At 50.7% G+C, this 13,394-nt stretch overlaps 1 protein-coding gene across 1 annotated transcript in view; it reads right to left on the reverse strand.

The window, feature by feature from the left end:
• Positions 1–13,394, reverse strand: part of LOC123356413 (sodium channel protein type 4 subunit alpha-like) — a 140,856-nt gene that overhangs the window by 41,616 nt on the left and 85,846 nt on the right. The window contains exon 15 of the mRNA XM_044999658.1: positions 4,493–4,921. Coding sequence (XP_044855593.1) covers positions 4,493–4,921 — 429 coding nt within the window. The remainder of the gene's footprint in view (positions 1–4,492; positions 4,922–13,394) is intronic.

Consider the following 13,394-nt stretch of genomic DNA (forward strand, 5'->3'; position numbering starts at 1 on the left):
CAGGGAGGGTAATTAACCATTGGAGCTATTTACCAAGGGTCATGGTGGATTCTCCATCACTGACACTATTTAAATCAAGATGGGACGTTTTTACTAAAAGACCTTCTCTAGTTCAAAGAACAGTTATTTCAGGGAAGTTCTCCAGCTGTGTCGTACAGGAGGCCAGACTGTGTAATCACCATGGCCCCTTCTATGAATTTCCATTTGTAACTCATCTCCTTAGCAAGTTCCACTGGGCTGCAGTTCATAAGAGATCCAGAGTCTGACTTGGGCGATGGGGGTTCCTGGGTTTGTGTGAGCCAGGAGCTCACATAGGAAAAAGATTTGAAGTCTAAGAGGGTGTAAGTGTCAAGGAGTCCAGGAGGAATGACCCAGCATGTGAAAGGGGCCCAGAAGGGATTAGGATGAGAAGTGATGGGGAAAGGAAAGAAGGGAACATGTGGATCATCCCCAAGGGGCGGAAGCCCCCCGTACTGCAACATTAAAAAGAAGCCGGCACGAAGCCAGGGGGAACTGACTGTGCCCTTGGTTCTCACAGCTCCTGTAGGAGCCATGTTGCCAGGGGGTCCATGCAGCCCCACATCGCAGAAGGGCAAGTAGCACAAAGGGCTGGGGAGGGGAGGGCAGGGCAAGAAATTGTTGGAGGCTGGATGAGCACTGAATGAGGCAGGGTCTAGTGGAAAAACCAGTCTGTGATCATGTAATTAACGAGTGTCTCATGGTGTCTTCACACAAGAGGGATGAATGAAAGTAGCACAAGCAGCCTTAATTCTGCCATTTACTAATTTCTGAGAGCTTGACACTGCAACCTGAATTGCATTGTTAACATAGGGTGTTTGTGTTTTAATGTCATTTCCTATGTTTTTAAAAAAGTCAATGGAATAAACAGAAATTCCACCATGCAGAACCAGGCTGTCGCCAGTACAAGTAGCCATCCAGCACTCAAGCTAATGGGCTGACCAGTAGCAGCAGGCGGCTTGCAGGGGGATGAGACACATGCTTTGTCAGTGGGTTTCACAACTACTGGCTGACACCAGAGGACTGTTGGGACTCAGGAATGTTGGGTTTGAGTCCAGGTTCTGGAGAGGAGTGCACTCTAGTGGTTACAGATCTTTCCACCCTTGCCTCCTCATCTGCTCCTAGTCCTGCTCCTAGCCCCCATTCCTTATCCCTCTGCCTTAAAGAAAAGCGACTTCTTCCTTCACCTCCATGATGCCGAGGCACCAGCTGGAGCAGTAACTTGAAGAGCACTGAGAGATGGTCTGCCTTCCTTCTCTCAGTTTCAGTGGATCAGCAGCTTCCAGCAGCCTGGAGGATCAATTGCACATAAAGTCCTGCTAAGCCCCTGCAGCTCTAGAATGGAGCATGGTCAGTCACTTGGGGGTGGGGGGTGGCACATGTGCAGTTAGGGTGACCAGATGTCCCAATTTTAGTGCAGTCCCATTCATACCAAGGAGGCGTGGGGGCTGGAGCATGCTCAATGTGGACGGAATATTTAGAAAATGTAGCTGCCAAACTCTAAGAAACCATTAGTGAACATGTGCTTACTGTATTTGCCAGGGGCTTATCATTTGGCTGATTTTCATCGGGATGGCAAAAGGCACCTCACTGACCTTAGGGCAACTCCCCTGACCAAATTTCAAGTCCTTGCTTCAAAGCACAGGGGCCCTGGACCTTCTCAATGAAACAGTTGTAAGGATTTTTTAACATGGACAAACCAATGTATTAGTCCCTAATCTTATTCTTGGAAATGGCTGAACAGTTTTTTGCTGAACAGTTCCAGAATAACTCCATGCCCAGCATGGAAAACTTTAGCAAGAAAGGTCACATTTTGGAGCAGTTAGAAGCAACTGAAAATAGGGTCTTACGGAGAGTGTCAAGCAACTTCAACTGTAGGTGGCACTACCGACTTCTCTTCTAATGAGAGTCATGTGGCCATTCATTGCCTATCACATGGACAACTTCTCCCTTGGTGTTTTAGGGCTGAGAAAAGAGGAAATTATCCCTATGAACAGCAATTGGGGGAAAAATAAGGCCAAAAGTTTTGAGTCTGGTGCTTAAAGTTAAGCACCTAAAGAAGTGGCCAGGTTCTCAGAGGAGGAGCCCCAGCAGTGGCCACTGACTCCAACGAGGCCAAGAGTGGAAGGTGGTGAGTAAAAGCCACAGTCAGTGAGCTCGCTTCCTTGTCACATCCCACGGAGCCATCCAGAGGCAGCATTGCCTTTGTGGTGAATGGAGTTAAGAGGTAGATGGGTACGGCGGAGTGTGCCCCTAGAGAGGACAATAGCTGAGAGCTGTCATATCCCAGCAGTTCTCTGCTGCTGCTGCTGCTGTAGAGTGTGCAACCTCTACAGGACATTTTTTTCCACCTGATTGTACCTAAAAAGGGGAACGACCTGCTAAACTGGCCCCATCCCAAACCAGGATGTCGGGATAAACCTTCCTTCCACTCACCACTGTCTCTCATCCTTCCGACTTCTACTGCCGTGGGTTTGACCCAAGTGCCAGTGGGCTCCCAGTTGCAGACGCACTGGCATAAACAGACCATCTAATCAGACATGCAGAATACTGTTCAATTGTATTGCTATGTTCCTATGCTGCACTCATCCCTGCGGGATCTGGGATCATGCAACACTAGAGCCGTGGCTTTCATAGCTCAGCTCATTTTCCCACAGGGAGATGGAACAAATGAAAGAAGAAGGAGACAACAAGGGAGCAGATGTTTCCATGTGGTTTTAGTCCAGGACTTTAACCACTGCAGAGACATATACTCTCTGCTCCCATCCGCACCCCAGACAGTAGAACTGGAGACAGCCAGCTGTTACCATCACAAAGAATGTTCCTTTGGCCAGAAATGGCTCATACTCAGGGCTGCACAGCTCTGTCAGTTAGAGGTGAGATTTTTTGCTGATATGATTGTGCTGGTAAAAGCTCTCTTGTAGATACAGTTATCTGGGGATAATGGTGCTTATACCAGGATAGCTTAGGACAGATCAATACTACACAGTTTTGGTGTCATAGCTATGTTGGTTAGGAGTGTGAAAAAATCACCCCCAACAGACAGGGCAAACCCCCACATTTAGATGCAACTTACCCCTACAAAGCAGAGTTGTTTGCCAATGCAGTGCCTGGCATTCAGGGGAGAGGTTTAACTAGATCCACGGTTAGAGCTCAACTGACAACGCCACTGTCGAGCAGACTAGCCCCCACTCCAGTTCCTCAGCTTCCATCCATACCCCGGCCTGAGCACTTCTACACCAGTATCACGGCAGCTACACGAGAGGTGGGGCTTTGCTGCTTTCTCTAGGCTGGTATAGTTAAAGCAGCAACATTTGTAAGTGTAGCCGAGGCCACAGATTCACATACCAAGTGACTTTGATAGAGAGAGTTTCAGCCAAATGGTGACTAGCCATTGTTGAGTATACCAGTGGGACAAAGGTCCTGGCCAAATGCTCCTCTTCCATCTGCTTAGCTGAGTGGAGGAGGGGGCCCAGTTGGGGGCTGGCGAGTGCGGGGGAGGCAGGGCGGGTGCACGGATGTTTCGCGCCCTAAGCAAAACTCCCTCCTTGCACACACCCCCCGAGCCCTGTGGCAGCTCTCGGCCCCCCCTCAGCCCTAAGGCACCCCACCTGCGGCAGATCACTCCCCCCTCCACCCTGAGGCACGCCCCCCATGGCAGCTCCCCCCCTCCACCCTGAGGAGCCCCCCTGCGGCAGCTCCCCCCAGCCCGGGGAGCCGTGTGGCAGCTCCCCACCCCAGCTCACCTCTGCTCCACCTCCTCCCCGAACACGCCGTTGCTGCTCCACTTCTCCCGCCTCCCAGGCTTTTGGCGCCAATCAGCCGTTTGGCGCCGCAAGCCTGGGAGGGAGAGAAGCAGAGCGGGGCGGGGTGCTCAGGGGAGGAGGCGGAGCAGAGGTGAGCTGGAGCGGGGAGCGGTTCCCCTGCGTGCCGCGCCCCCCCTTGCTTGCTGCAGGCGGCCCTCCCCGCGCCCCCCAGCCCCAAGTCCCTCCACCTAAATGCCGACGACGACCGGGGCGGCCGAAGATCCGGCCGCCGCGGTCGCCACCGAAGGACCCGAAATGCCGCCCCCCAGATGCTAGTGCCAGTCGCCTAATGGGTTGCACCAGCCCTGGGGGAGGTTTGGTTTGAAGTCTGCAGTATGATTCCTCCCTCCCCCACCTCCCCATGGTTGCCACTTTATGCTCAAAATGCAGGAAGAGTGAAGAGTTGCCTGGGGCAACTGCAATGATCTAGCAAACCTAGTGCATCTGCCCCATTGTCTGCAGCACAGACCAGCCGATTCCACTGACATCCCAGGTTGGGCAGCTAAATGTGCCTGCAATTCCCACCGGGCTTGTGGCTGCAGCCCCAGAAACCAGTCCTGTGACATGCAATGCAAATCCCACCCCAGTCCCCTCTCTGCCTTGAATGGGAGTGCTGGCCCATTACCATTCATGAGGTGGCTGGCTACAGCAAAGACTGATATGCCTACCTTGGTGTCTTCTGTGTCTGACTGAGTGCTCGTTTCTTCATCGTAGAGGTCGGACTCCTCAGAGGCAATTGGCACTTGGACAGTCAGGCTGGGGTTGTTAATGAAATTCATGTGGTCCAGCTCATCCACAAACAACTGCTCTTTCCCAGCCACTCCATCTATATACTCCGACTTGGAATCCTGGCCTGAATCCATGTGGTTCAGCACATAGTTGTCTTTCTTATTATCCTCTTCTTCCTCGGCTGGCTCTCTCTTCTCCTTCCACCGCAAGTGAAGTAGCATGAGGACAGTTCTCTTTACAAAGTCAATCGCCCTGGTGATCCTGCCAATAGCAATCTGCAAATTGTTCATCTCGCCATCATCCTCAGAAGCCGCAAGGCTATCGGCGCTGAAGGAGCTCAGCAGCAAAGCTAAGAAAAGGTTCAGGACCTGGAGGGAGCAAAAGCAAACACCAGGTTGAGTGTCAGACATGAGCACAGTCCTAGGATCTAGGTCAGGCGGGGATCTCAATATTTGCTATGGGGTGGACCACGCCTTACTAAGACAAAATCTCATCTGGACACCATCCCCCCTTTTGTGACTGTGTGTACCTGACCCTCCCATCCCTCTGACAGCAATTGCTTCCCTCTGGAGGAGTCGCAGGAGGAAAGTGCGGATCCATTTGTAAGGGAAGGTCTTCACTGCTTGGTTTACCCAGGTGATCAACACCCAGGTCTGAGCACCCGGTGAGCCTTGCCCAGGAGTGAGCGTCTCTGCTGCAAAGTGAGGTGCCTTTCCTTGGCTGAGGCACCCTGGAGTCTTTCCCATGCAGGTGTGCTCATTGTGGGAGAACTTGTCCATCCTGGGGGAGGGGGGAATTGTGAGAAGATAGCGCACTGGTTTCCCCTGTGTCCTCACCACAAAGCGGGTGGGTTCCAGCTTGAGTTAAAGCAGAGCCCAGGTTAACTGCGCTGTGCAGATATAGCTTCAGTGTCTTTAATGCAACACAGTGTGGTGTTGCTTCTGTAAAAAGGTCTGTCACCCCATCGCCTCCTGGTGTTCTGTGCTGCTATTTCGTCTCCATCCCCGTCTTTTCTGCCCCCAATATCCTCTGCCTGGTCTGTTCCCAGAGCTGGCCCACTAGGCTTGGTGCCCTTCTTCCCATATTCCCCTGGACATGCTGCCCAGCTGCCTCATCCCTTCCTCCCCTGCTGGTGGCCCCCTTTTCTCCGTCTCAGTTCCATCTGCCCTTCCAGCCCCACAGGCTCTTCTCTGCAGTGAAGAGCCTGGAGAGCTGTAGAAGCAACTGGAGATGAAGGGAGAAGAACCAGCCCCATGTGACCAGACAGCTCTCCACAGACCACTGGCTCCATGTGTAACACCAACAGACCCCGGTCATCATTGGGCAGGATTGAACCTGGGACCATGAGCCTCTACAGCATGAGCTAAAAGGCAACTGCCTCTTAGCTAATGCTGCAGAGCAAACTCATTAATCTCTCTAAGTCAGGGGTCCCCAACGCGGTGCCCGCGGGCGCCATAGCACCCACAGGGGCATCTTAATGCGCCTGCGTCCTGGCCCCCGGGAGAGCACCCACCGAAATGCCGCTGCGGCATTTCGGCGGGGATGCCTCTCGATGATGACGCTTGTCGCCGACAAGTGATGTCATAGAGAGGCGTTGCTCCCGAATTTCGGTGGCGACGCCTCTCGATGACGTCTCTTGTCGACAGCAAGTGACATCATCGAGAGGTGTCGCCGCCGAAATGCCGCATTTCGAAATTCGGCGGCATTTCGGCAGGTGCTCCACCGCTGCAGTGGTCCTTTGGCTGGCACCCGCCAGCCAAAAAGTTTGGGGACCACTGCTCTAAGTGATCTTGGTGCCACCAGATGGGATAGAACACCACACCCAGGAGATGTGTGGGTTACACTGGCACCACACTTTGGCTCCCTCCTTAGCCAGCAGAAGTAACATAGGCCCTGAGTCAACCAGGCACCTAAGCATGTGTCTGACATTCAGTATGTGAATGGTTCGCTACTTTACTAGAACTATTCACAGAGTTGTAGCAGGGTCACCAACTCTCAAGATTTTATTGTGATTCTTATGGTATTTGGTGGTTTTTTTGTAAATCCCCAGCTCCTGGATTACGTGATTACATGGGAATCTTGGTTTTTATTTCAATGAAAGTGAGCTTCTAGCCCTCATAGCTACAGAGAAAAGCTTCAAAATGTGGCCTGGGTGCCTCCACTGAGCATTTTTCACCCCATCAATGAGGACTAACAACTTACTTTTCATTTTTTGTTTGCAATGTTGTTGTAGCTGTGTTGGCCCCAGGATATGAGAGAGACAAGTTGGGCCAGGCAATACCTCTTATTGGACCAGCTTCTGTTGGTGAAAGAGACAAGCTTTTGAGCTGCACAGAGCTCTTTGCTGTCTCTTTCATCAACAGAAGTTGATCCAATTAAAGATATTACAGCACTCACCTTGTATCTCTTTTAATTTTTTGTAATACAAGCTGAGATTCTTGTGGACTCACGTGACTCCAGAAGCTGGAGCTTACAAAACCAAACCAATAGCGTGAGACTCGTGATAACTCAACTCGGGAGAGTTGGTAATGCTGCAGTGCTCAAGGACCGTCCTTAGTCATCCATGGGAGACTGAAAGTGTGAGAGTTTTCAAAACAGGCGAGTGTTGCATGAACCTTTTGGTGCAAAGAGGCTTTTCTTTGCACTGGACACAGAACCATCCAATTCATGCATTCATCTGTTTCTTTATGGATCTGCACTACTATCAACCCCTAGCATCCAAAAGTCCTGAGTTAACCTAATGGGAGCACACTCCCTGACTTCCCAGCATCCCTGTCTTGACTCATCCCCTTGGGTGGAGCTTTGGGGGCAGAGGAGCTGTGCCTCAGGCCCTAATCTACTGGTGATTGCTCCCCTTCGCACTGTGCAGTAGTGAAGAGCGCACGGACCCGCTCAAGGGATGCCCTGCCTCAGTCCCATAGTGCACTGGCTGCATTCCCACCATTATCTTTGCTGCAGAGGAGGCCCCATTGCACAAAGAGCTAATTGGTCCAGCCACAGCTCTTGCACCAGTATCGTGCATGGGGCCGAATCCAGTGACTCTGCCCCTCCCCAGCCTCGCTGCGCAATGGGAGCCGCTGGTACTTTACAGGGGACAGCAGCATCGCCCAGAACGTGAAATGCATTTGCTGTGAAAAACTGACCCCTCCAGCCCAGCCCCCACAGCTGTTGATATTTGTGCCTCCCGGTGCCAGGAGCACATTTGAGAAGGGAATTAGCTGCTATTCAAGGTCACTGCTGTTTTCACATGGCTCATGCCATATGACTCAAACAGAGTCTTTAAATAAATCCCTGGGACCACACCAGTTTAATACTCATGTTAAGTACCAATTACAGCTAATCATTTCTGTTGCCGTTGTCTCCGGAGTGTTCCGGCAGGAGTTGATTACCTTGTCACCCAAGTGACTTCCTCCCTTCCCCCCTTTATTAATGCCAAAGGAAATGCCCAAAGTGTCATTACTAGTAAAGGGCAATCGGCCATGGCATTATCTGGGGGGAGGGCTCCATAAATATACATTACTGTAGCCAGAATGCTTAGGCCATCACCTGGTTTATGCTCCAGGAAACTGAAACACAGCACTGGTCTGGTCTCCCTGCGCACAGAGGAGGCAAAGCAGCTGGACCCAGTCGGGGGCATGGAAGCGGGCCCAGGCTGCTCCCCTTTACCTGGGACTCTGCAGAAGTGTCTGTTAGAGCTCTGTGGGCTGGCGTTGTCCTTAAGCGCGGAGCAGCCACCCTCTGAGGTTTGGTCTCCCACAGGCAATCAGGTGGGTTGCTAGTGGGGCTTAGGGTAATCAGATGTCCCAATTTTATAGGGACAGTCCCAATTTGGGGGCTTTTTCTCATCCTCATCCCACTTTTTTACACTTGCTATTTGGTCACCTTATGGGGCTTCAGAGTGAGCACTCTGCAACCCTGGGGCAGGGGCACCGTGCCCCTCTCCATGCAGTAATAAGTCACAAACTCAGTGAATCGAAATTCAGGATTCAGGAAAATTCAGGAAAAGCCATGACATTGCAGCCCCTCCCCTGCCTCCAGCACTGCCCTCTGCAGTGTCAGCACCCAGGCCTGATGGCGCTCGTTATGCATCTCACACCCTGTCTCGCACTGATCCGCCGCCAGCTCTGGGGCTGTGCCTGGCATGGAACCTGAGCTGTGACTTTCCATCCTGGAGGTGAGCTCAGCCACACTGAGAGAGCCGAGAGCTGCCCAGCCCCATTGGCCTCCAGGGCCTTCTGCCCTCTTGTACCAGGGCTGAATTTGGCCCCCGAGGAGCCGTGGAGGCCCCAGGATGGCAGGAACATGCCCACAAGGTGTCGTGATGCAGAAGGAGATGCAGTCAGCTCTCCCCTAGAGAGTTTTCAAAGTGAATTCCAACAGGCTTACACAACTCTGAGAAGTAAAAGAAGCAATTAGACAAGCCACTAGGATGCCTGCTGCTGCCGCCTTGCTCCTTTGGAGGAGAGAACAGCACCCATGCAGCCAGGAAAATAACTTTCAAAGCCAGCGGGTAGAAGGGGACCAAGGTTAGAAAGGATTTCACACTTCCCTGGAATGTGCAATTCAGGAGTGGTATCAGGGCAGCGAGCAGCTCGGTCATCGAGGGAGGTAAACAGGGGGGCGGAGGAGATGCAGCCTCTGGCTGCACGGCTCCCGTGTGGAAATCCAACAGAAGGGGGTGCTGCAGAGAGCAGGAGAATGAGGGGAAATACAGGGCGTATTGGGGAGGTGTCAGGATTTGTCATGTGGCTGAGTGTAGGGAGGAGAGCAGGTGACATTTCTGTTCTAATTGTTTTTTACCAAAAAATGCAATTTTAGGTCGAATTCAGTGACTAGTTTCAGCCAAAACAAAATGGAAAAACCTGTAAATGTCCAAACAAAACATTTCAACATGTCACTTCGGAAAGCCGTTTCGTTTCAGTGCTGACCTACATTTCGTTTAAAAGACATCGCAAAGATTTCAAATCCTTTGAAAATTAAATGAAATGGTTCATTTGACCCCAGAGTAAATCATTTGGGGGTTTTGTTTCAGCCTGAAAAACCAAAAATGTATCATTTTGGTTTGATCCAGAACAAAAAGAACCATTTCAGTTCACCCAGTGAGCGAGAAAAGCTGGAACTCGCCCAGCTCAAGAGCGGAGGTTTCATTGCAGAACTGGCACAGAAGGACCTGCTCATTGCAAAGGTATCTAGTGCCTCAGGGGGATGGTGATGCTGTATGGAATATGGGCGACCATTTATAATTTATCAATACCAAATTTCAATGACTCTTATATCAGATATGCCACATAAGGTAACCGTGGAAAAGGTATGATTTCCTAAACATGATAAGCTTGTTTATATGTAAGAGAGCAGTATGATTGCTCAGAGCTCCAGTATGAAACTGGAGAAAAGCCTGTTGAGAGTCTTTGGGTTAAGTTTAGAAGTGAGAGCAACAAGGGTGATGTTGTGGTGGGCATCTGCTATAGACCACCGGACCAGGAGGATGAGATAGACGAGGCTTTCTTCGAACAACTGACAGAAGTTTCCAGATCACAGGCCCTGGTTCTCATGGGGGACTTCAATCACCCTGACATCTGCTGGGAGAGCAATACAGCAGTGCATAGACAATCGAGGGAGCTTTTGGAGAGTGTTGGGGACAATTTCCTGGTGCAAATGCTGGAGGAACCAACTAGGGCCGTGCTCCTTTTGACCTGCTGCTCACAAACAGGGAAGAATTGGTAGGTGAAGTAGAAGTGGGTGGCAACCCGGGCAGCAGTGACCATGAGGTGGTCGAGTTCAGGATCCTGACACAAGGAAGAAAGGAGAGCAGCAGAATATGGACTTCAGAAAGCAGACTTTGGCTCCCTCAGGGATAGGGTGACCAAACAGCACGTGTGAAAAATCGGGATAGGGATGGGGGGTAATAGAAGCCTATATAAGAAAAAGACCCAAAAATCGAAATTGTCCCTATAAACTCGGGACATCTGGTCACCCTACTCAGGGAACTGATGGGCAGGAACCCATGGGAGGCTAATATGAGGGGGAAAGGAGTCCAGGAGAACTGGCTGTATTTTGAAGAAGCCTTATTGAGGGAACAGGAACAAAGCATCCCAATGTGCAGGAAGAATAGCAAATATGGCAGGCGACCAGCTTGGCTTAACAGTGAAATCTTCGGTGAGCCTAAACACAAAAAGGAAGCTTACAAGAAGTGGAAACTTGGACACATGACTAGGGAGGAGGATAAAAATATTGCTCAGGCTGCAGGGGTGTAATCGGGAAGGCCAAAGCACAACTGGAGTTGCAGCTAGCAAGGGATGTGAAGGGTAACGAGAAGGGTTTCTACAGGTATGTTAGCAACAAGAAGGTGGTCAAGGAAAGTGTGGGACCCTTACTGAATGGGTGACAGGTGATGTGGAAAAGCTGACGTACTCAATGCTTTTTTTTGCCTCGGTCTTCACAGACAAGGTCAGCTCCCAGACTGCGGCACTGGGCAGCACAGTATGGGGAGGAGGTGAGCAGCCCTCAGTGGTGAAAGAACAGGTTAAGGACTATTTAGAAAAGCTGGACATGCTCAAGTCCATGGGTCCAAATCTAATGCATCCGAGGGTGCTGAGGGAGTTGGCTGATGTGATTGCAGAGTCCTTTACCATTATCTCTGAAAACTCGTGGCAATTGGGGGAGGTCCTGGATGCCTGAAAAAAGCAAATATAGTGTCCATCCTTAAAAAAAGGAAGGAGGAGAATCCAGGGAAATACAGGCCAGTCAGCCTCACCTCAGTCCCTGGAAATATCATGGAGCAGGTCCTCAAGGAATCCATTTTGAAGCACTTGGAGAAGAGGAAGGTGATCAGGAACAGTCACCATGGATTCACCAAGGTCAGGTCATGCCTGACCAACCTGACAGCCTTCTTTGATGAGATAACTGGCTCTGTAGATGAGGGGAAAGCAGTGGACGTGTTATTTCTTGGCTTTAGCAAAGCTTTTGTTATGGTCTCCTGAGGAGGCGGGAGGCAGGGCATTCCCTGGGCTGTGGAATCCACTGCTGCTCCTGAGCAGCTGAGCCAGAGTCCAGCCCCCAAGGGGTGATGCCCCAAACTCCTGCCCTTAGATTCCAAAGCCAGAAGGGACTCTTGTGATCACCCTGTATAGCCCACACCAGGGGACTGCTCCAGAATACATTCCTGGAGCAGATCTTCTCGAAAAGCATCCAGTCTTGAGATTGCCATGCCCTTTCGCCCACAAGCCAATGCTGCAACATGGCCCCAGTTAAGTGCTGCTAGAAATAAACAGCCTGGAGCACAGGGCAGGAGTTAGGTGGTGTGGTCCAGTGGGGTGGGCGTGGGATGGAGGCCTAAGCTCTAGTCCTGGTTCTTTCTGTGGGACGTTGGCAAGTCCTGTCTCCCTGCGCCTTAGCTTTCCGTATCTTAGCTCTTCAAAGTAGGGACTGTGTTTGTACAGCAGCTAGCGCAATGGGCCTAAACCTCAGCTGGCGCCTGTATGGGCTTGTCATAGGTTTGTTCCCCACTTTGAACTTTAGCGTCCAAAAGGTGGGGACCAAACCTATGACATGGTTGACAGCAGTTGGGATTTTTTAAGAACCAAAAGCCAGTGAGATATTTTTCTCTAGCTGTTTGGAAAAGCAGCCTGAGGGCAGAGGTGTTAAGTTTTCTAACAAGGCTTTGTTAGAAGGGGATTCCAGCTGGGCTTAGCTGAAGGGTAATTACCGTTTGCAAAAGACAAGTCACAAACCAGTTTTTCTGGTCTCTTCTCAGTCAGAGAAGTCCAGTTAAAAGCTGTGAGTCAGCAAACACCAGCAAAGGACATTTGCAAGTGAAGTGTTTTTTCTAATTCATTTGGGCATAGAAAGGTTAGGAAATCTCTGTAACAAGCAGCCCTGAGCTGAAGCATCCCAGTTCAGTGAACTGCAGAGGGGTGTGGCCAGCACCAGAAAGCAGAAAAAATGAGTGCCAAGGAAACATCTAAACAGGAGCTGATAAGGCTGGAGGCAAAACAAAAAGAAATGGAGTTAAAAGAAAAGGACCTGGAAATAAAACTAAAGGAGATGGAGATAAACCAAAAGGAGATGGAGATGAAAGAAAAAGAGAGAGAGGCTGACCACAGGAGAGAGATGGAGAAGCAGGAGGCTGACCACAGGAGAGAGATGAAGAGGCAACAAAAACAGCTAGAAATGAAAGAAAAAGAGTTGGAGCTCCAGAGGGAGGCCAACCAGCAGGCCCTGGAATTAGAAAAGGCTAAACCAGATGTTCCAGCTAATCCTAACAACCCTTCTCCAGGTACTGTTTCCCATCCCAGGAAATTTCCCACCTACAAGGCAGGTGATGACACCGAGGCCTTCTTAGAAAATTTTGAAAGGACCTGCCATGGGTACAACATCCCTACAGACCAGTACATGATAGAGCTGAGGCCACAGCTCAGTGGACCCTTAGCAGAGGTGGCGGCTGAAATGCCTAAGGAAAACATGAATGATTATAAACTGTTTCAAACAAAGGCCAGAATCAGAATGGGGCTAACACCTGAGCATGCCCGTCGGCAGTTCAGAGCCCTAAGGTGAAACCAGATGTGTCATTCCCCAGACACGCCTACTACATTGGAAAGAATTGGGATGCCTGGATATCAGGAACAAAGGTTCAAACTCTAGAAGAGCTGTCCCTCCTGCTGCAAATGGAGCAGTTCTTAGAGGGGGTTCCTGAGGAAATAGAAAGGCACATCCTAGATGGGAAGCCCAAAACTGTAACCAAGGCGGGGGAGATCGGAGCCAAATGGGTGGAAGTAGCAGAAAAGAAAAAAGCTACTAACAAGGGGAGCGAGTATAACAAGGGGCAAACCGAAAATAAACCCT

The sequence above is a fragment of the Mauremys mutica genome, chromosome 25, assembly GCF_020497125.1.
Source record: "Mauremys mutica isolate MM-2020 ecotype Southern chromosome 25, ASM2049712v1, whole genome shotgun sequence".
In the NCBI taxonomy this organism is placed as follows: Eukaryota; Metazoa; Chordata; order Testudines; family Geoemydidae; genus Mauremys; species Mauremys mutica.